Source organism: Camellia sinensis, chromosome 8 (assembly GCF_055761805.1).
Source record: "Camellia sinensis isolate YWXY chromosome 8, ASM5576180v1, whole genome shotgun sequence".
Taxonomy (NCBI): Eukaryota; Viridiplantae; Streptophyta; class Magnoliopsida; order Ericales; family Theaceae; genus Camellia; species Camellia sinensis.
The window spans coordinates 51,706,008-51,726,710 of NC_138968.1; the positions used below are offsets into that span (position 1 = coordinate 51,706,008).

Genomic DNA, 20,703 nt, shown 5'->3' on the forward strand with positions numbered 1-20,703 from the left:
CACTTTCAAAGATGATGCATAGGAATGATGGCTTCCTACACTAGAGAAAGAAGAAATTGTGACTTGGTTAAGATTCTTGGAAGTATTTTATGAAAAATACTTTCTGGACTCATTACGAGAACCAAAGGCATCAGAATTCATTAATCTTAAGCAAGGAACCATGACGGTGGCCGAATACGAGAGCAAGTTCACGCAACGAGCTCGATTTGTGACATATGTCATCTCCATCGAAACTCGAAATACAAGGAAATTCGAAGCAGGATTGGATGCTGAAATCAAAGATAGGCTTGTGGTTTTGAAACTACCAACTTATGCGGATGTGGTGGATCAAGCACACATCGCGGAAAAAGGGATTAAAGCCTCCCATTCTAGAGAAACAAGCCAAAAGACGCGATTTTGGGAAAGAGGCAACAAAAAATCCGGTGCTGCGCCCCCAAAGAAGGTAAATATGGGCACAACTAGTTCAGGTAATCAAGGTCTTACTAACCCCAGAGGTGGCATTATTCCTAATTGCCCTACTTGTGAAAGGGCTCATTGGGGACAGTGCCATCGAGATACTGGAGCATGCTTTAAATGCGATCAAGTTGACCACTTGCTGAAAGATTGTCCAAAGCTTACCAATCCTACAGCAGGCCCCTCTGAACCAGCCCCAAAACCTGCAGTACCTGGAGGAGTGATAAAGGACCAAAAACGCCAAGGAAGAGCTTTCGCCTTGGTGTCTGGAAACCCGGAGGTTACCGAGAACGTTGTGTCAGGTACACTTTTTGTTTGTGGTCATTTAGCTCATGTCCTCATTGACTCTAGTTCAACTCATTCTTTTGTTGCACCATACTTTGCTTTCAAGTTAGCATCAACACCCGAACCCTTAGGATATGTACTGTCGGTGTCTTTTCCTTCTGGTAATTCTTCCCTTGGTACTTATATATATAAATCTTGTGCTATATCCTTAAAAGGCGGAACCTTATACGTAGACTTGATTCCGCTCTGCATTGGTCACTTTGATGTGATCTTAGAAATGGATTGGTTGGTTGCCAACCATGCCTCTATTGTTTGCAAAGCCAAAAAGGTCTCCCTCCGGTTACCAAATCAACTCAAGCTTGTCTTTGATGGAACTGGAGTTTCTACCCCTCCACGCATCATATCCTCCATGATAGCCTAACGACTTCTAAGAAAGGGTTGTTGTAGTTATATCTGTTATGTGATCGATACTCAACAAGAGGCCTCCACACTTAATGCAATCCCCGTGGTTCGAAAATTTATGGATGTCTTTCTTGAAGACCTACTTGGTACCCCGGTTGACCAAGAAATCGAATTCACCATTGAAACTCAACCTGGTACACAACCAATCTCAAAAACTCCTTATCGTATGTCAATGGCGGAATTGAAAGAACTGAAGACCAAACTCCAGGAACTACTAGACAAAGGCTTCATTTGACCTAGTACCTCACCCTGGGGAGCTCCAGTATTGTTCGTAAAGAAAAAAAGATGGAACGATGAGGTTATGCATCGATTACCGGGAGCTAAACAAGGTCACCATCAAGAATCGATACCCTCTGCCATGAATCGATGACTTGTTCGATCAACTGCAAGGCGCCTAAGTATTCTTGAAAATTGACTTGCTTTCTGGCTACCATCAACTAAAAGTCAAAACGGAAAGTATTGAAAAGATTGCCTTTAGAACTCGTTATGGGTACTACAAGTTTCTCGTCATGTCATTTGGCATCATAAATGCTCCAGTAGCCTTTATGGACCTCATGAACTGAGTGTTCAAACCATATATTGATGAGTTCGTTATCATTTTGATTGACGACATTCTCATATACTCCAAGTCACCAGAGGACCATGAGCAACACTTGCGAACAGTCCTGTAAACACTACGTGATCACAAACTATATGCCAAATTAAAGAAATGCGAATTCTAGATCACTAGTGTACACTTTCTCGGTCACGTCATTAACAAGGATGGCATCTCAGTTGACCTCCAAAAAGTTGCAGCAATCGTGGACTGGCCACGGCCTACTAATGTGTCATAAATTCGAAGTTTCTTGGGTCTAGTTGGCTATTACCGATGCTTCGTGCAAGATTTCTCAAAGATAACATCACTCTTGACCTAGATAACTCAGAAGAACACACCCTTTGAATGGACTAACAAACAGAAGCATTGTTTCCAAGAGTTAAAAAGTAGACTTGTGTCAGTTCCTATACTAGCACTCCTTACAGGAGCAGATGGATTTGTAATTTACAGCGATACCTCATACAATGGTTTGGGTTTCGTTCTTATGCAAAATGAAAAAGTCATTGCATATGCCTCACGACAACTAAAGAGTCACGAAAAGAACTACCCAACTCATGATCTAGAGTTGGCTACGGTGATTTTCGCCCTCAAGATTTGGCAACATTATCTCTACGGTGCAACCTGCAAGATTTACATTGATCACAAGAGTCTTAAATATCTATTTACACAGAAGGAACTGAATATGAGGCAACGACAGTGGCTAGAATTTATGAAAGACTATGATGTAGAGATCTAGCACCATACAGACAAAGCTAACGTGGTGGTAGACGCACTGAGACGAAAGATGACCAGAAGTTTGGCATGTACTATCGTTTTTCGCCAGATCAATGGATTGCTTGCTAATATAACCGTGGAACCCACTTTGATTGAAGAAATTAGAGCACGTCAATGTGAAGATAAACTTTTGAAGAATAAGTACGATGAACAAAGAAGTGCGCTCGATCCTAACTTCACTATAAGCAATGGGATGCTAAAATTTTGAAATCGAATTTGCGTAACCGAACTTCCAGAACTCAAGAAGAAGATATTGGTAGAAGCTCATTGCTCGAGGTTTATGGTCCACCCTGGTAATACAAAAATGTATCATGATTTGAAGGAACACTACGGGTGGACAGGAATGAAAAGAGACATAGCAAGCCACGTCTCCAAATGCCTGCATTGTTAGTGTGTTAAAGCAGAACATCAGAGACCTGCAGGAATGCTGTAACCACTCCCTATTCCTAAATGGAAATGAAAGCACATTACTATGGACTTCGTGGTCGGGCTACCACAGTCAGTCTCGAAGAACGATACAATATGGGTTATAGTAGACTGATTGACGAAGTCGGCACATTTTCTACCAATCAAAATCATGTACTCCCTTACTAAGTTCGCCACTCTATACATCAAGGAAATTATTCATTTGCATGGTACCCCAGTCTCAATCGTATCTGACCGAGACCCATATTTGTCTCACTTTGGAACAAATTGCAAGAAGCTTTGGGAACAACACCGAAGTTTAGCACTGCTTATCACCTACAAAGTGATGGACAATCCGAAAGAACAATTTAGACTTTGGAAGATATGTTACGTGTCTGTGTGCTAGACCTCAAGGGTACTTGGGATGAGCACCTATTGCTAGTGGAATTCGCCTACAACAACAGTTACCAAACAAGTATTGGAATGGCATCGTATGAAGCACTGTATGGAAGGAGATGTCAATCACCTCTGTATTGAACGGAAGTCAGAGACAGGAAATTGTTAGGCCCTGAGATCATGCAAATAACAAGTGATAAAATTCAACTTATCTAATAGCGAATTCGCACTGCCCAAAGCCGCCAGAAAAGTTATGCAGATACAGGGAGACGAGACTTAGAATTTCAAATAGGTGATCATGTGTTCCTAAAGATCTCACCAACAAGAGGGGTTATCTGATTTGGAAAGCGAGGCAAGTTAAACCCACGTTACATCGGGCCATTCGAGATACTGGAAACGATTGGTCCTATGGCATACTGCCTTTCCATGCCACCTGAACTGTCCAATGTCCACCATGTGTTTCACGTTTCGATGCTTCGGCAGTATCTTCGAGATCCAGAGCATGTTATTGATTATGAGGACCAGGAAGTTCAAGAAGATCTCTCTTATGAAGAATAACCTGTACAGATTCTCGATCGTCGTGATCAAGTTCTCCGAAATAAGACCATACCTCTGGTAAAAGTCTTATGGTGGAATCATCATGTTGAAGAAGCTGCGTGCGAAATGGAGAATCAAATGCGAGCCCGATATCCACACATTTTCGAAAACTAAGGTACGACAAGTTTGAGGACAAACTTTTCTTTAGGAGGGGAGAAATGTGACATACTAAATATTTAATTAATATCACAACCAATCATGATGATAATAATAATAATAGTGGTAGCAATAGTAAAATAAAATAATTAATTTTATGATGGTATATCAGAAAAATAAAATAGTATATAATTAGGTTAAAAATTAGGCCAAAGTAAAATTTAACCTAAAGTGGAGCATTTTAGATAAGCATGAATTAATGGCTAAGGAATATGGATTAGACGCATTGGGCAGCCGTGTGGCTTGGTGCGCACGGTTGCCTCTCTATATAAAGAGGGGGGGGGGATTTGCTTAGGGTGTGCTCAACAAGAAGAAAAAAAAAAAACAAAACAAAGGGAAAATATACTGGCTAAAGGCAACTATTAGGTAAGACGGTCTTTGACAATAGAAAGTAAGAGTGAGGAATCACTATTAAAGTGAGTTATATTATACCTTGAATCACCATAATATATTTTACGTATGTTTTGAGTTTACCATAATTTATTTTACGCCGTTTGTGTTTTATAAATTATATTAATATTTCGATTACGTTAATTATTTTCTGAACTTTCCTTACTTAAATTGAAACCCATGGATATGTTTGTTTAAATTTTAGAAATTATTTGACAATGATTTTATAAGCAATTATTTTCTGTAAGTACCACTACGAGAGTCTCATGTTTTGGGAGACTTAAATAAACCATTGGCCTCTGATTTGTCACCTTGTGACCCTCTGTTTGTCATGGATCCATTGACCTCTGTTCTGACTGTCACTCCAGTGACCTCTATTCTATTCTATACCGTGGTTATGGTTATTTATTTACATAATTTCTATATTTCAGTTTTTGCCACTTTAAATAATTTGTTTATTCAAATTAAGTTATTTTAATGTTTTAACTTAAATAACTATCCATGGTTATTTTGCATTCCCTATATTCTTGGTATAATATTTCTCACTCTGTTGTGTGCTTATAGCTGTTAATCCTTTCAGGTGATGAGATGTAAAGAAGAATGTAACCTCGTATAGTGGGACTCGCAAGGAATTTGACGCCGACCTGTTACATTTTGTTTTACTTTGTCTTTTTCTAAAATTTTGTCACCGCATAATAAAATAATAAAAGCCCTTGTAGACACCCCATTTTTGACCATCCTCAAGACTTGGACGTCACCATTTGAACACCCGGTGATCATCCATGTTCGTGTTCGTTTGGAGTTCCCGGAGGTCTCGGCTACGCGCTTTGCCTCAGGATCTCCGAACTCGACTGTTTAGTGTCTGGTTTTGCACCAAACCCTTGTGTTTTGCCTTGGAGGGGCAGGGAATGCCTTGTGAGGCATCCCCACACATCACCGGCCATGGCCAAAGGCCACCGGCTGGTGTTTTGTTTCCATCGGCAATGTATATTGCCAGTCGGCATTCTTTGTTGCCGGTCGGCAGTCCATTTTGCCAAAATGGCAATTTTGAGTAGCCGACTACTGTTCATCTGCTTTTGCAGATATTTTAATACAGCTGGCTTGCATTTTGTTCCCCTCCATACACGTGTATGGAGGGATGGCTTCCTTGTTAGCTTCTTGAGTAAGCTTTACAAGATTGGCTTCTCTATAAGAGGAGCTCCCCTCTCCCTTGCTTAGGGTTAGATTTTTAGAGAGAAAAAACATTATTAGAAGCTCTGGTTCTAGGGTTAGAACTTATATACATTCTATCTCTATATCTCTCTCTCTTGAGTGTTCTAGGTGTATTTGTTCATAGTATTGCACACAAACACCTACCATTACACCTTCCCTTGGCTATTGAGGTTCTAAGGGATTGTTTTCAGAGTTTTGGAGCTGGTTTGGAGCTTAAGAAGCTGCTGGAGCTTCATTTGTGAAAGAAGTCTACAAGGGTAACAATCTTACTCTTTTATTCCCTATTTTTTCATACTATTTTTTCCTATCTTAGAACTGTTTTTAAGCTTAGTGTATAATATAAAAAAGTTCTATTTTTAGGCCCTCTAAATAGTTTGTTTAGAGTGTTTTGTGGTTTGGAGGTGTTTGACCCCTTTTAGGCCTTGAGAGGCCCCATTTTGAGCCATTTTGAGTGAGCTCCGGGACCTTGGTGTTTGGGCCTCCTCACCACTGAAATCTTGAGGGATTTCAGATGTGAGGATGGTGCCTTGAGGTCCTAGGGATGAGAGGGCCACCCTCTCTCCTTGTTGTCCTTGAAAAGGACCATTTTTGCCTCTTGAGGGAGCATCTAGCTTAGGCTCTTGTTGACCATGCCTTAGCTGATTTTTGTGCTTATTATGTCATAATATGCCTCTATTTTTAGTTGGTTTTGGTACACCATGCATGCTTAGCATACCTACCTTGTAATGCCATGTTTAGGCCTTAACATGCCTTAGGTTGTAAACCATTGCTCGAGCATATTTTAGGTCTAGCTTTGTGAAGCTTTTGTGCTTATTTTGCCATGCTAGAGGTTTGTCCTTAGTTGTTTGGGTTGACTTTGGCATGCTTAGTATAGCCCCTTTGCATTTTTGGTTTGTTGGCCTTAAGTGTGTGAATGTATAGCATGCATCCTTGCTTTAATTTAGTGGGTTGGGACCATTTGCCATGTTATTTCAGTCCCTTTAACATGCTTGTATGCTTGCCTTGGATGCCTCTTTGAAGCTTTGAAAGCTTGTTTTGCATGCTCCATGTTTTGGTCATTGTGCATGCTTTTGAATTTGAGCCACTTAGATGCCATCTAGGTGTCCCTTGGGTGTTGTTTAGGTTCGCATTAGACCTATTTTAAGTCCTCTTAGCCTTGTGAGGCTTGGTTGACTTAGTCTTGGTTTAAGCCTCTTGGCTTGTCTTGGGTTTTTGGCTTTGTTTGCATGCCTTGTTTATCTTGTTTAATTGGCTTAGCACCTTTTGTAACATGATTTTCAATGCTTACCTTGCATGCCATTAGTTCATGTTATGCCTCTTTCAAGCGTGCTTGAGAGTTGCCCTTTTGTGCTTGAGTGTTAGCCCTTTAACATAAGCATGTGTGTATGTGTGTTTAGTCCTCAGTTCATAGCACTTGTGGCCACTGTTTTGGGCCTAATTAGAGCTGCCTAAATCATGCTTAAGTCCATCCTTTGCTTGCTTGCATGCTTACCTTGCATGTTTGTTTGCATGCTTGCATGTACATCTTGCATTCCCATGTTGCATCCTTAGCTTGCATGCCTAGGTTGCATTGCATCCGGCATGCATGTCTTATTCCTTGATCTAGTGATAGGAATTAGGCTTTGGTTTGTTGGTTTGCATTGCATTTGACATCAAAATGTGCACACTTGGTCCCTTGGGCCATCACGCATGGAAATGCGCGATTGATGGTCCGAGAACCAAGGAGCATGTCCCTTTGACTCATTCACATGATAAGGGACATGATTGGTGCATATATGGCTTGAATTGCATTGCCATGCAAAGTCCTGTCCTCTGCTACTGTCAAACAGGTTCTGCAGGCACCTTCTGCCGATTGACTGCATAGAGTGCCGACCGGCAACCCATTGATGGCCGATGGATGCATTCTTGGCCGATGACCACCAGATCACAGCCGGTGATGATTCCTTCCAGCCGATGGCATTCCCCAGTATCCAGAGAAGCAATTCTGAGACTTTGATAGTCTTCAGAGGAGCAGAGCAGGGAAAACAGAGGCAGATTGCGCATGGCAGTGAATTCCCGAGCAAGACCGAGCATGCATTGCATTGAGCTCTCTTCCCGAGGCGGTTTACTGTTTTTCCTAGCTTAGTTAGTTTGTTAACTAATTAGGTAATTTGTAATAATTAATTAGCTAGGATAGTTAATTCATTATTCGAATTGTATTATTCTTTTGGTCCCTCTAAGCGAGGGCGAATCTGTAATAAGTGTGGGTGAGTGTGTGCATGTCTTCCAACCCCCACTTCTTTCTCCCTTTTACTTACCTGCTTTGATGGTTAGTAATAGGTCATGTTTAATTTAGCATACCTTATGCTATGCATGCGTGCATCATTCATCAGTATTGCACGCACCGGGCTCGGCGCATCATGTTAACTGCATTAGTATTTCAAATCTAACTTGAATACATGCTACTTGTGCATTTTCACATGTCATTCATAGACTAGCTGAGCCTACTCTAGTGACATTCCGTATGCGTTGCATTAGACATTCAAACATGGACTTGGATCATGCATTGATTGCTAACAAGTTCTTCGTTTTGGCACGGAGTGCGATATAAGTATTTATGCTTTAGCATCCTTGCATGCGTGTGAGTGTTGCCATGATAGCATGATTACCATGAGGCTAGCTGCTTATGTGATATAAACTGCTTGAATGCCTGTGAGTGAAGGTTGGATTGTCTGAGTTGGAATAGCTCATTGAAATCCGTGTTTTAGCCTACTTGCGAGTAGCAAATTCCAAAACATTTTTCCAAAACAAACGGATATGCAATACTTATTCCCAAATTAGGCAATCTAGTCTATACTTTTGTGCTGTGCGCATAACATAGTAATTCTAGGCTAATAATCGGGATAAGAACACATAACGTTTTCAAAAACGGATATCATGGTTAGTAGAGGCCGATCTTCGGATCAGGCGAGAGGGGGTGCTCATAGCTGACCTTTCCCAATTGTACCCAAGTTCCCGAGCCGAGGCAACTTTGGTGATGACGGACACGTGGCCTTTGGCACCGAGGGTTTCCTAAATTCTCCCATTTTAAAAATATTTAGGTGGCGACTCTGTATTTGGCAAAGCAGTCCATGTTTGGCACTTCTTTCAAAAAAATCTGTTTTCTCAAAACGATTTGCCGGATTTGGACTCTTTGGTTCAGACTTAGAACCGTGACAAATTGAGAGTCCTGAACTGTAGTGAGCCCAATATCGAACGGAACGGGGGGACTCGTTCCTCCCCAGTGCGTTCGAGGACGTCTACAGCCCCAATGATGTATTTTCGATCATTAACGAAGTAAATTTTCTGTTTAATTATTTTCTTACTTCCATTCTGTCTCCGCCTGCTCCATTTAGTTTGTCAAGATTAGAATTAATTAGTAAGTTGGGATTCCATCCATAAGCCCTTAGGGTTCGGTCGTGACAGGGTACTTGTATGAAGTAATGGATAAAGCAAAAAATGCAATAAAAGTTAGGCTAAACAATAAGATTTCTTTATACACTCCATATACTAGGGTGATTGATGCTAAATGGGAAAAGCAACTTGATAGCCCTCTTTATGCTGCTAGTTGCTTTTTTAATCTTGGGATTTTTTTCCAATCCACTTTTACCAAAATAAGTTACTCCAAGGTTGCTTATGGCAATTACATTGTTGGTTCGAGATAATACTATGCAAAATCTAATCGGTTCACAACTTGAAGAATACAATGAATTAACAGGTGACTTCAGTATGTCCATTGTTATTCATCAACGTGAAAGATTAAACCCAGGTAAATTTAAAATTTTATGATTTTTTTTATTTATTAAATTTTGACAAATGCGTTATCATTTGAATTTTTATTTTATTATAGTTGCATGGTGGGAGCAGTTTGGAAATGATTGTCCAAAATTATAGAAATTTGCAATTAGAATACTAAGTCAATGTTGTGGTGCAACTGGATGTGAAAGGAATTGGAGTGCATTTGAATTTATTCATTCTAAGAAACGAAATAAACTAGAGCATAAAATATTGAATGATCTAGTCTTTGTTCATTACAACTTGAAGCTTCAAGAGGTATAATTATGATTAAATGTTTAATCCCTTGAATATAGTATTGTGAAGGTAAATCTAATGAGAATTAACATGTTACATTTTTAGGAATATTAGTCGAAGAAAAGATACCCTTGATCCAATTAGTCTTGACAATATAGATGTGATGGAATATTGGGTATGTGAAGAATCTGCTCTACTTGATGGAGATAATCTTGGATGGGAAACTATTGAACCACCATCACTGGAGACTTTGACATTGGAGGATCCCGAGTCTTATTTTGATGATGTTGATGTTAATCTTCCAAATGAGAGTGAGAGTCAATATGATTGGGGGGTAATGCAAATTCGTACTTTGGAGAAGACCATGATCCATTTCAATATTCAATGATTTCTTTTTTTCTTGTTTTGTTTCTGTTGAAGTCTCTTTAGAAAACTTAGTTTATTAGTGGTTTGTAATATTAAGTGGTTTGAAGAATTTTGTGTTATGTTGTAGACATGGTATGTTTTCAAATATCTTTTACATTTAAATTTCTGTGTCATAATATTGTATGCTTAAATTATTTGCTACTACAAAATAATTTTAATACATATAATATTTTTGCGATACACTGGAAACGGTACCCGGAAACATATAGGTACTGGTAGGTACCATATTAATTGAAAAACGATACTCTGCTCAGTACGGGATTAACAATTTTGGTATGTACATACCTATTTCCACATTTATTTGTATTGTACAATATCCAACCATGTAATTTTCAAGCTTGTATGTGTTAGGGAAAATATATGATTTCCCACAAGTAAATCAATTAATGAGAATAAAAACTAATGCGGAAAAATTAAATCAATAACGACACAAGAATTTTTACGTGGTTCTCTTAATGTGAGTTACATCCATAGGATCGAAATTCAATTCCACTATCAACTAATAGTTTCCAAACGATTACAAATGAGACATGAATGGTCTCACAAAACCACCCTTAGGTAAATTCCAAATAATCACAAATAAACAAGAGGAAAGACCTCACCAAATAGATAAACAAAAGTCTTCGAAACAGAATTGAAGAAGACCCAAAATAATAACCCAAATCAGAACCGAAAACTGAACCAAACGAAAAAGTAGCACTATTGCTTGTTTGCCCAAGCAACACACACATAATACCCTTGAATAATGCACCCAAACCAATCACACAACAAACTTGGTATATATTCATTGAAGCTGGTACTGTCTCACCGAATTATAAGAATCAATATTGGCTGCCGCTACTCACTGCCTCGGGGCAAACAAAAACAATATATCTATATGTTGTTGATTAATGGGCTTCTTTTCTTTTTTCTTTTTTTTTTATCAAAACCCTAGTTGTACCAAACTGATTATAAAAAATATTCATTGGGCCTTCAAAAGTTAGATATAATATATTAAAAATATATTATAACCAGCACCAAACCAAATTAAATTCTTTTAATAAACCAATTGGGTCCCATACTCCAATAAGGAGGTATACCCAACAATTCTCCCCCTACCAACTTAGGTGGAGACATCAACCATACCTGCCAAAGTTTGACACTTCAAATGTTTGTCCCTCGACAAAGTCTTAGTCAATATATTTGAAATATTATCATCCGTGTGAACCTTTTCGAGTTGTAACAATTTTGAATCTAACACATCACGAATCCAATAGTATCTCACATCAATGTGTTTCGATCTCGAATGAAAAGTAAAGTTTTTACTCAAATGAATAGCATTTTGACTAACACAATAAAGCACGTACATTGCTTGCTTTGAACCTAATTCTTGCAAAAATTTCTTTAACCATAACTTTTCTTTGTAAGCTTCTGTAATGGCGATAAATTCAGCTTCGGTAGTTGAGAGAGCAACACATTTTTGTAATTTAGATTGCCATGCCATAGCCCTTGCAAAAGTCATCAAATACCCCGAAGTAGATTTCCTAGAATCAACATCACCGGCCATGTCAGAATCTGTGAACCCATCAAGTATCGATTTATCATCCCCAAAACACAAACACATCTTCGAAGTCCCTCGAAGATACCTCAGAATCCATTTCACCGCTGCCCAATGTTCTTTACTCGGATTAGAGAGAAAATGAATCACCACACCAACAGCGTGAGCAATATCGAACCTTGTAAAAACCATGGCGTACATCAAGGAACCAACTGCTGAAGCATAAGGAATTTTCTGCATCTCTTCCTTGTCTTTCTCACTTGTAGGATATTGATTCGAACTAAGCTTAAAGTGACCCACAAGTGGACAACCAACCAACTTTGCTTTATCCATGTTAAAACCTTTTAAAAATTGTTCAATGTAGCTTTCTTGAGACAACCAAATTAGCCCCTTTTTGCGATCACGAACAATTTTCATACTAAGTATTTGCTTTGCTAGCACCAAATCTTTCATAGCAAAAGTCTTGCTCAACTCCAATTTCAACCTGTTAATCATAGTGTAATCTTAACCCACAATTAACATGTCATTAACATAAAACAAAAGAACAATAAATTTACCATTTGGAAAATTTTTCACAAACACATAATGGTCCGAAGTGGTTTTAGAAAAACCATTATTCATCATGAAAGAGTCAAATTTTTTGTACCATTGGCTTGCTTAAGGCCATACAAACTTTTCTTCAATTTGCAAACAAATTTCTCTTTCCTTTTCCCTACAAAACCTTTCGGTTGCTCCATGTAAATTTCTTCTTCAAGGTCACCATGAAGAAATGTGGTCTTCACATCAAGTTGCTCAACTTCAAGGTTCAGAAAGTACAACCCGAATAGAAGACATCTTCACAACTGGCGAGAAAATTTCATCAAAATTAATACATTTCTTTTGCCTAAAGCTTTTCACAACAAGATATGCCTTGTACCTCAAATTCTTGCCATCGTTCTTCAATTTGAAGACCCATTTTTTTTTTAGAATTTTATCATAAGTGTGATTTTCAAGAAAGGAATTCATCTCCTTTTCCATGGCCTTTTTCCAATCATTTTTCTTTGCATGCTCAATTGTTTCTTGGTAGCTCTCGGGCTCCCCTTGATCAGAAATCAATACAAATTTATTGGGGGGATACTTTCTTGAAGGTTGCTGGTCCCTTGTAGATTTCCTCAACTCAAGTTGTGGGCGGTTCTTGAGTTGGATGCTCTTTCTCAATTTCTGGCTCAAGTTCATTAAGATTAGTATTATTTTCCACATCTTCAATATGTGGCTGCACATCTCCCCTATTTTCATCATCCACTGAAGATGAAGGAAATGGATCCATGTCAATGAGATCACTAGTTTTTGGCTTCGGTTGATCACCTTTGCCAAAGTCTTTAATTTTTGGTCTTCAAGAAACACAACATCACGGCTTCGAATGACTTTCTTGTTGACCGGATTCCACAATCTATAACCAAATTCATCACACCCATAGTCAAGAAAAATACATTGTCTTGACTTGCTATCAAGCTTAGACCTCTCATTTTTTGAAATGTGAACAAAAGCTTGGCAACCAAACACTCTCAAGTGCTCATAAGACACATCTTTACCGGTCCAACCTCTTTCGAGAACATCACCATTCATAGGATAGGAAGCGGACAAATTAATCACATCAACCACTGTCATCATTGCCTCACCCTAAAAGGATCTTGGGAATTTAGCATGTGTAAGCAACACAGCTTGTTCTTTCCACAATGGAGTTGTTCATCTTCTCGGCAGCGTCATTTTGTTGAGTAGTCTTCTTAATTGTCTTTTGATGCCGAATACCTTGGCTGCAACAACACTCATCAAATGGCCCAATGTATTCACCACCATTGTTTGTTCGGATGCACTTCAATTTATGCCATGTTTCTTTTTCAACCATGGCCTGAAAAATGCTTAAATACATCTAGAACTTGAACTTTAGTTTTTTGTATAAAAGCCCAAACTTTCCTTGAATAATCATCAATGAAAGTAACAAAAAAAAGTGCACCACTATGTGTTCTAACTTTTAAAGGACCATAAACATCCGAATGAATCAACTTCAAAACATTTTCTTTTCTAGAAGCAACATTTTTTTGAAAATAAACTCTATGTTGTTTACCCGCCAAACAATGAATACAAGTTTTAAGATGTGTACCTTTCAAACCGGGAAGAAGCTCTTTCTTGAACAAAACTTGTAGCCCTTTTTCACTCATGTGCCCAAGCCGTTTGTGTCACAATTCGGTAGAAATATCATCAAGTGCATTGACAACACCTTTACAAATTTTTTCTTGCATCGAATAAAGTGTATGAGTCTTCTTGCACTTAACCACCACCAAAGAACCCTTTGTGAGCTTCCATATTCCATTGCCAAATTTGTTATTGAAGCTTTCATCATCTAGCTTCCCGGTAGAGATCAAATTAAGGTGAATGTCGGGAACATGCCTCACATCTTTAAGCAACAACTTGTAGCCCAAATTTGTTTCCAAGCAAACATCACCAATGCCAATAATCTTGGACAAACCTTTATTACCCATTCGAACACAACTATAATCTCCTTTGGTGTAGGTAGTGAAGAAATCAACTCGAGAAGTCACAGAAAAAAAAGCACCGGAATCAATCACCTAATTACTCTCTTGGCCCACAAAATTGATACAATCATCTTCACAAACGACCATGAGATCATCGGTAACAACCGCCATTATGTCTTTTTGCTTCTTATCCACACTTTTGTCACGTCTTTTCTCTTTGTTCTTGAGCTTTCAGCATTCTCGCTCCATGTGCCCTTTTTCATGGCAATAATGATACCAAATATCTTTCTTTGAAAAAGAACTATCTCTTGATTTGTCATGGCTTTGATCACAACCATGAGAAGTCTTACTCCTCCCCCTTGATTTGCTTCGGCTTCTCACAACAAATGCTTCTGAATGAGCGGAACCTGCTGATTTTCTTCTAGTTTCTTCATTTAACAAGCTACTAATGACTTGGCTCATTGTGACAACTCCATCGGGCGTCGAATTACTAACTGTCACAACCAAAGTCTCCTAACTTTCGGGCAAAGAACTAAGCAGTATCAAAGCCTGCAACTCATCATCAAAAATAATTTTCATAGAAGCAAGTTGGTTAACAATACTCATTATTTCATTCAAATGTTCCGGAATAGGGCTGCCATTATATTTTAAATTAACCAACTTTTGAAACAAAAAGGCTTTATTTATGGTTGATTTCTTGTCATAAAGGCATTCTAATTTTTTTCATAAATCATGTGCTGAAGTTTCAGTAGCAACATGATGAAACACACTATTATTAATCCATTGACGGATAACACCAACGGCTTTTCCATTAAGCCTATTCCATTCATCATCTTTCATGCCATCGAGTTTGCCACTGTCACCCTCAATAGGCCCATTCAAATCTTTTCAAAATAATAGGTCCTCCATTTTAGTTTTTCAAGCTACCTAATTACTTCCATTGAAGCTAGACATACGACCCACATTCCACTCCACTGATTTACACAAATAAACAAACCCAAATAAACCGTAAGCTTTGATACTAGTTATTAGGAAAAATATATGATTTCCCACAAGTAAATCAATCAATGGGAATAAAAACTAATGCAGAAAAATTAAATCAATAATAACACAAATTTTTTTTATGTGGTTCCCTCAATGTGAATTACATTCATGGGATCGAAATCTGATTCTATTATCAATCAATAGTTTCTAAACGATTACAAACGAGACATGAATGGTCTCACAAAACCACTCTTAGGTGAATTCCAAATCATCACAAATAAACAAGAGGAAAGACCTCACCAAATATGTAATAACCCGACCCTCATATGTGTTTCTGGTATCATATCAATCCCACGTTCTGTGCATTCAAATGCTTATTGTGAAATTCTATGTGAAATTAAGATTAATTAAGTGAATCCTATGATTAAGGATGCGTATCTGTTTGATAAGAAAAATATCTGTTATGATTATAATGTTTGGATCAGAAATTGAGGGCCTTGGAAGCCTAATTATTTGAAATTGTTTTTGTATTTGGAATCAGCGTAATTTTTAAGTAATAAGAAGCATTTTTTGTGAAAATTCAATTTGGAACGATTAAACTGATTAAATTTCGTCTCTATCTACATTAGACATATATGTATGTGAGTTCCTTAGCTAGGACTTAGTTCAACATAATTTCTGGGAAAGGAAAGTAGAAGTGTAGAGAAGTTAGAAGGGAGTTGCAACAAAGAGTAAAGATTGAAGATTGACTAATCTAGAGGGAATTTGGGAGATCTAACTTCAAAGTAAGTTTGTTTATCTTCTATACTCTTGAATTGGGAGTGATTCAACCATAATTGTGTAACCTAGGACTTGAATTTGAACTTAGGGTGTAAGTATTGCTAGACTTGGATTAAGGTTTGTCAATTGGGTGATTTTGAACTAAGTTGCTTATGCCTATTTGTGTGGGAACTATCTTTAGTTTCTTATTTTCTGATGAAGGTCATGAAGTGATGTTATATGTGCTGTTAAATGCAAAAGAAAACTAGGTTGTGTTTAAGAATTCAAGAGCTAGTGTATATCTAGATTGATGTGCGTGTTTGAAGCTCCTATTAACATGTTTTTAGACCATGTTCTATCAATTAAGAAAGCTAATTTGAGCCTTGAAAACATCCACCAAAAGATGAGATTTTGTTGCAATTTTCGGATTGTTTTGCACAGAATCGCCGCACGTGCGAGGATCATGGCCGCACATGCGGGAACCCCAGCCGCACGTGCGGGAGTCATGGCCGCACGTGCGGGGAATGAGGAATTTTGGCATTGTGAACACTGCTAAAAAAGCACGTGCGGGGCATCACTGCCGCGCGTGCAGGGGTATTTGCCGCACGTGCGGAGTTTACAGCTGCATGTGCAGCCCAAGCTGAGAAAAATAGTTTGCTCTATTTTGCGTGTTCGACCCTCGGATATTTTTAGAAATTGTATTTTATGCCTACAAATGTTGTAAAATACGTTTCAAGTGAAATGACTCAGGAAATAAATCAGCAAAGAAAGATGAACTAAATAGCAAATTGTGAATGTGTGCAGGACGTATTCGGGAGGAACTAGCGCGTCATCACAACACTGTGAGTAGTAGTACTGTAATCGAACGATATTATCGTTAATGATTAATGTTATTGACGTTCTGTGCTTCGTAAATGATTACGTTAACATTTGTATAAAATTGTCGAGAACGATGAACATATTTTGGTGCCATTAATGAATAAACAAATATGATGAAACGGTGATATGAACGATGAAATAAATGTATATACTTCTGTATGCTTCTGATTAATAGTTGATATGAACATTCTATTCTCCGTGAGTAAGTGACGTTGTTCTTAAGAAATAAAAGGGAACTTATGTTCATTCTTGAATAACGGTTTCAGTGTAAATATAAGAGCATACTGTTTTGCTACTAATGGGCCTGAGGCCGTCCAGGTATAAGTCAATGAATATGAATATTTCCGAAGAGCCAGAGTAATACAAAAGTTATGTGTATCCGTATGAATCTGAAATAATTCTGTTGTGTTCCATATGGACCCGAGGTCGTTCAGATTCTATGATATAAATGCGAAGGTTTAACGTTATTATGTGCGCTCTGCAGTAGTTATTATTCTTATTCTGTTATACGCGAGACAACCATGTTAATCTGAAACTAAACCATGAGAAACTTATGTGCACTATGGTATTCTTAGGAAACTGAGATTATTCTGCTTCTATTCATGTTCCGGCATGTTTTGGATTGTGCGGTCTTCAAGACCTAATGATTTTTGGTATGGAACAAAGTGCTGTACGGAACTAAGTGCTGCAATGCGATCCACCTCTAGAATCCGTACGAGCCACCTCTTGAGTCCATACATATGTGAACTGGGCTTAAAGCCGATGTAAAAGTTATGAGGCCTATGGCCGTTCTGTAATATCTGTGAGGCCTATAGCCAATTGGTGACATCCGGGCCTATGGCCATTCTGTATGATCTGTTAGTATGAAACAAAGTGCTGCACGAAACTAAGTGCTGCCATGCGAGTCACCTCTAGAATCCGTGCGAGCCACCCCTTGAGTTCATACATTCTGACAAGGGCTTAATGCCATTCTGACAAGGGCTTAATGCCTTTCTGTTAAGGGCCAATTTGTGTTGTGAAGTTATGAATCTATGAGGCTGAGGGCCAATTTGTGAATATGTGAACCCACCAAGCTAAGGGCCAATCTATGACGTTGTGAATCGACAAGGCCGTTCTGAAGATGAGTACAGAATCAGATTAACTACCTGTCTCTTACATTATATACGCATTGTTCCCCATCATAATGCATGTTGAACATTGAGTTATTTAAGTACTATTATTCACTGTGATTGTCTCACTCTGTATTTTGTCTGATTCTGTAGGTAATAACTCTGGAGGTCAGCCATAACCCTCGATGCTCGTCTCCCTTTGTCAGCCTCTGTATGACCAAGCATTTGGGTGAGGCCTACCCGTTTTTATGAATTATACTAAGTTCGACTTGTACTCTAATTGTCTATAACATGTTGAAGTTTCCAATGTTTTTGTTATTCGCCCAAACAAAGGGCGAAATTGTATATGTGTATATAAATATGTATCATCTGATGCACTGTTTGTGATCCTGGCATGATAGTGGTTGCTCAATGGATGTAGTTTCTTTTTATTTCATGTTATTTTATGATATATAATGCTTCCGTTCATGCCCCATATGTAGGTATTCCGAATTTTATGTCTGTTTTTGAAGTGGTCATACCCAAACTTCTAGGGGTGAGTTTGGGGTGTGACAAGTAGTATCAGAGCACGAGTTGCTATCTCACACACGAATCCCTTTAGGATGTCTAGAAAAGACTTAAGTATCATGCATGACATCCTTAATGCATATGAAATGTTTGATGGCAACGATATTTGTGTGTGTAATATTTGCTAACCGCAATGGTTACTATCCGAGTCTATTGTATATCCTTCGTGCATTGTAATTAATTATGATGCAAGACATAATGAGTATAAGATGAAAGATCTGGAGGGTTCTACCTCCGCCTGGCTAGACAGATTGAAAAGAAAAATGAGATTGGTGGACAACGCAAGGCATGCAGATGGGATTAAGATGATGACATTGCACTGCGGAAGTGTGGTGAGGGTTCGAGCTGGTCGGTAAGACAATTTATTTGCAATTTATATGCAAATGGTTAAATGAAATGTGTGTTATCAGTTAGTAGTCACCTGCGGAAAATGATGATAACGTGATTGTGCTTTCTAGCATCTGTGTAGATGAAGTGATTAAACTCTAAGTATGGAATATTTCTAAGATCAAAGGAAATGATTCATGTGATGCTTAAACTTTTATGATATAGTTATGTCTTCCTTGCCATAACAATGTTTAGATCTGCGATTTGAGAAAATTACTGTGTTTGAATGTTTGAGGAGATGTGTTTTGCGCGATAATTGAAATTGTGGAATGACTGACTGTAAGAAAAAGTATTGCCTATAGTGATCCCTCTTAAAGTTACGTAAGGAAGTAATTGATTGTGACCTTGTTCCCTATTGATGATTTATATGAAATAAGTATGTTTGCAAATTTGGTTGTTAACCTTGAACCAATTGGGTCAAGCACTATGAACTATGATTTCGAAACAAGTGTTAATTAATATGATTTCATGAGTCGAGAAAATTAGTGACGACTTCTGATGGGGAACCGAGAAAGTTATAGATGGTATTGAATGAGTTTATCTATGAGTAATCGGGATTTGATTATGGGAATTTGAAATATGAAATCTGTAATTTGTCATCTGTACTTTGTAAATTGTTTTGTTTATGTGTAGTCTGTAATCTGCAATCAGGATTTCTTGAAAGAAAAGATTGTATGGCATGAAGAACCCCACCATATTACATGTCTACGCACATGATACTTGTAAAAGATGGGTAGTTATTGACTACTTCGAAAACGAGATTTAATAATTGATAATCTGATAACTTATCGTAAGAATTAAAATCCTATCTACGTTTATTCACGACTTAAGATTGAGAAAGCATTTCTGTAATATGTCTTTGTGGAAAAAAAGAAAAAGAAAAGTTATAATGTGAACTGTTCTGCATGACATTGTGAAGGTTGTTAGAAACAAATGGTGAACGAGAATCTACCTCCTCTTGTAGGTTTAAATAAATTTGTATACTCCACACTACGTGGTTCCGAATTGATGTACTATCATGTTGAAGTGATTTTACCAAGAATTCTAACTCTGATATTAATTGGTTAAGTCATTTTATCGTTATACTGTTGAATTTTTAGATATTGTGGAACCCGAATGGATGTGGTTACTGTATACTTAATGGAATTATAACCCTATAAACGGATCTAGTAGAACCTACGTTTGAGGAATAATTGGCTACCCTGTTTAAGTTAATTGACTGGACCAGTTGACTAGTCTTTAATTTCCGTAGGGTTGTTTGTTAACCCACTGTAATTAGAAATTGTGAGTATGAAACCATATGGTGGATCTTGTATCCTACAGTAGGGAAAGGAAGGAAGAATTATTTGTATAGTTGAACACCGAGATGATTAAAAAGACGTCAAATTAATTTGTGCTGTCACTAGAAGAAATACTTATTAAAAACAAAAAAAAAAAGATGTTTCCCTTTGCACGAAATGATGGTCGTTCTATTTGTACCTATTGCTCGGACTTGAATTCATGGTAGTATAACTAAGTGTTTATAATAATATGTCTGTATGAATTTGTAAAACTGTTTGATTCAGAGTAGGATTCTTTTTGTAATACTATACGTCAAGGTAATGTTGTCAGAAATCAACGATGTGTATTTGTTGTACTGACCTTGTCAAGGTATGCTTTGTCTAATAGGTAGAACCTTGTTGGTACATATCATGAATTTCTTTTAAAAGTACATATCACCTTAATTGATGATTTACTTTGAGAGAATGGTTAAGCACGAGTTACCCA

At 37.9% G+C, this 20,703-nt stretch overlaps 1 protein-coding gene across 1 annotated transcript; it reads left to right on the forward strand.

The window, feature by feature from the left end:
- The first annotated feature begins 160 nt into the window (after nt 1–160).
- Nucleotides 161–1,159, forward strand: LOC145797754 (uncharacterized). The gene has a single exon (XM_082885167.1). The coding sequence runs from the start codon at nt 161–163 to the stop codon at nt 1,157–1,159; it is 999 nt and encodes a 332-aa protein (XP_082741293.1).
- The last annotated feature ends 19,544 nt before the right edge of the window (nt 1,160–20,703 follow it).

What these genes read in the sequence shown, in the direction of transcription:
- LOC145797754 (XM_082885167.1), top strand. Translation starts at nt 161, where the DNA reads ATGACGGTGGCCGAATACGAGAGCAAGTTCACGCAACGAGCTCGATTT.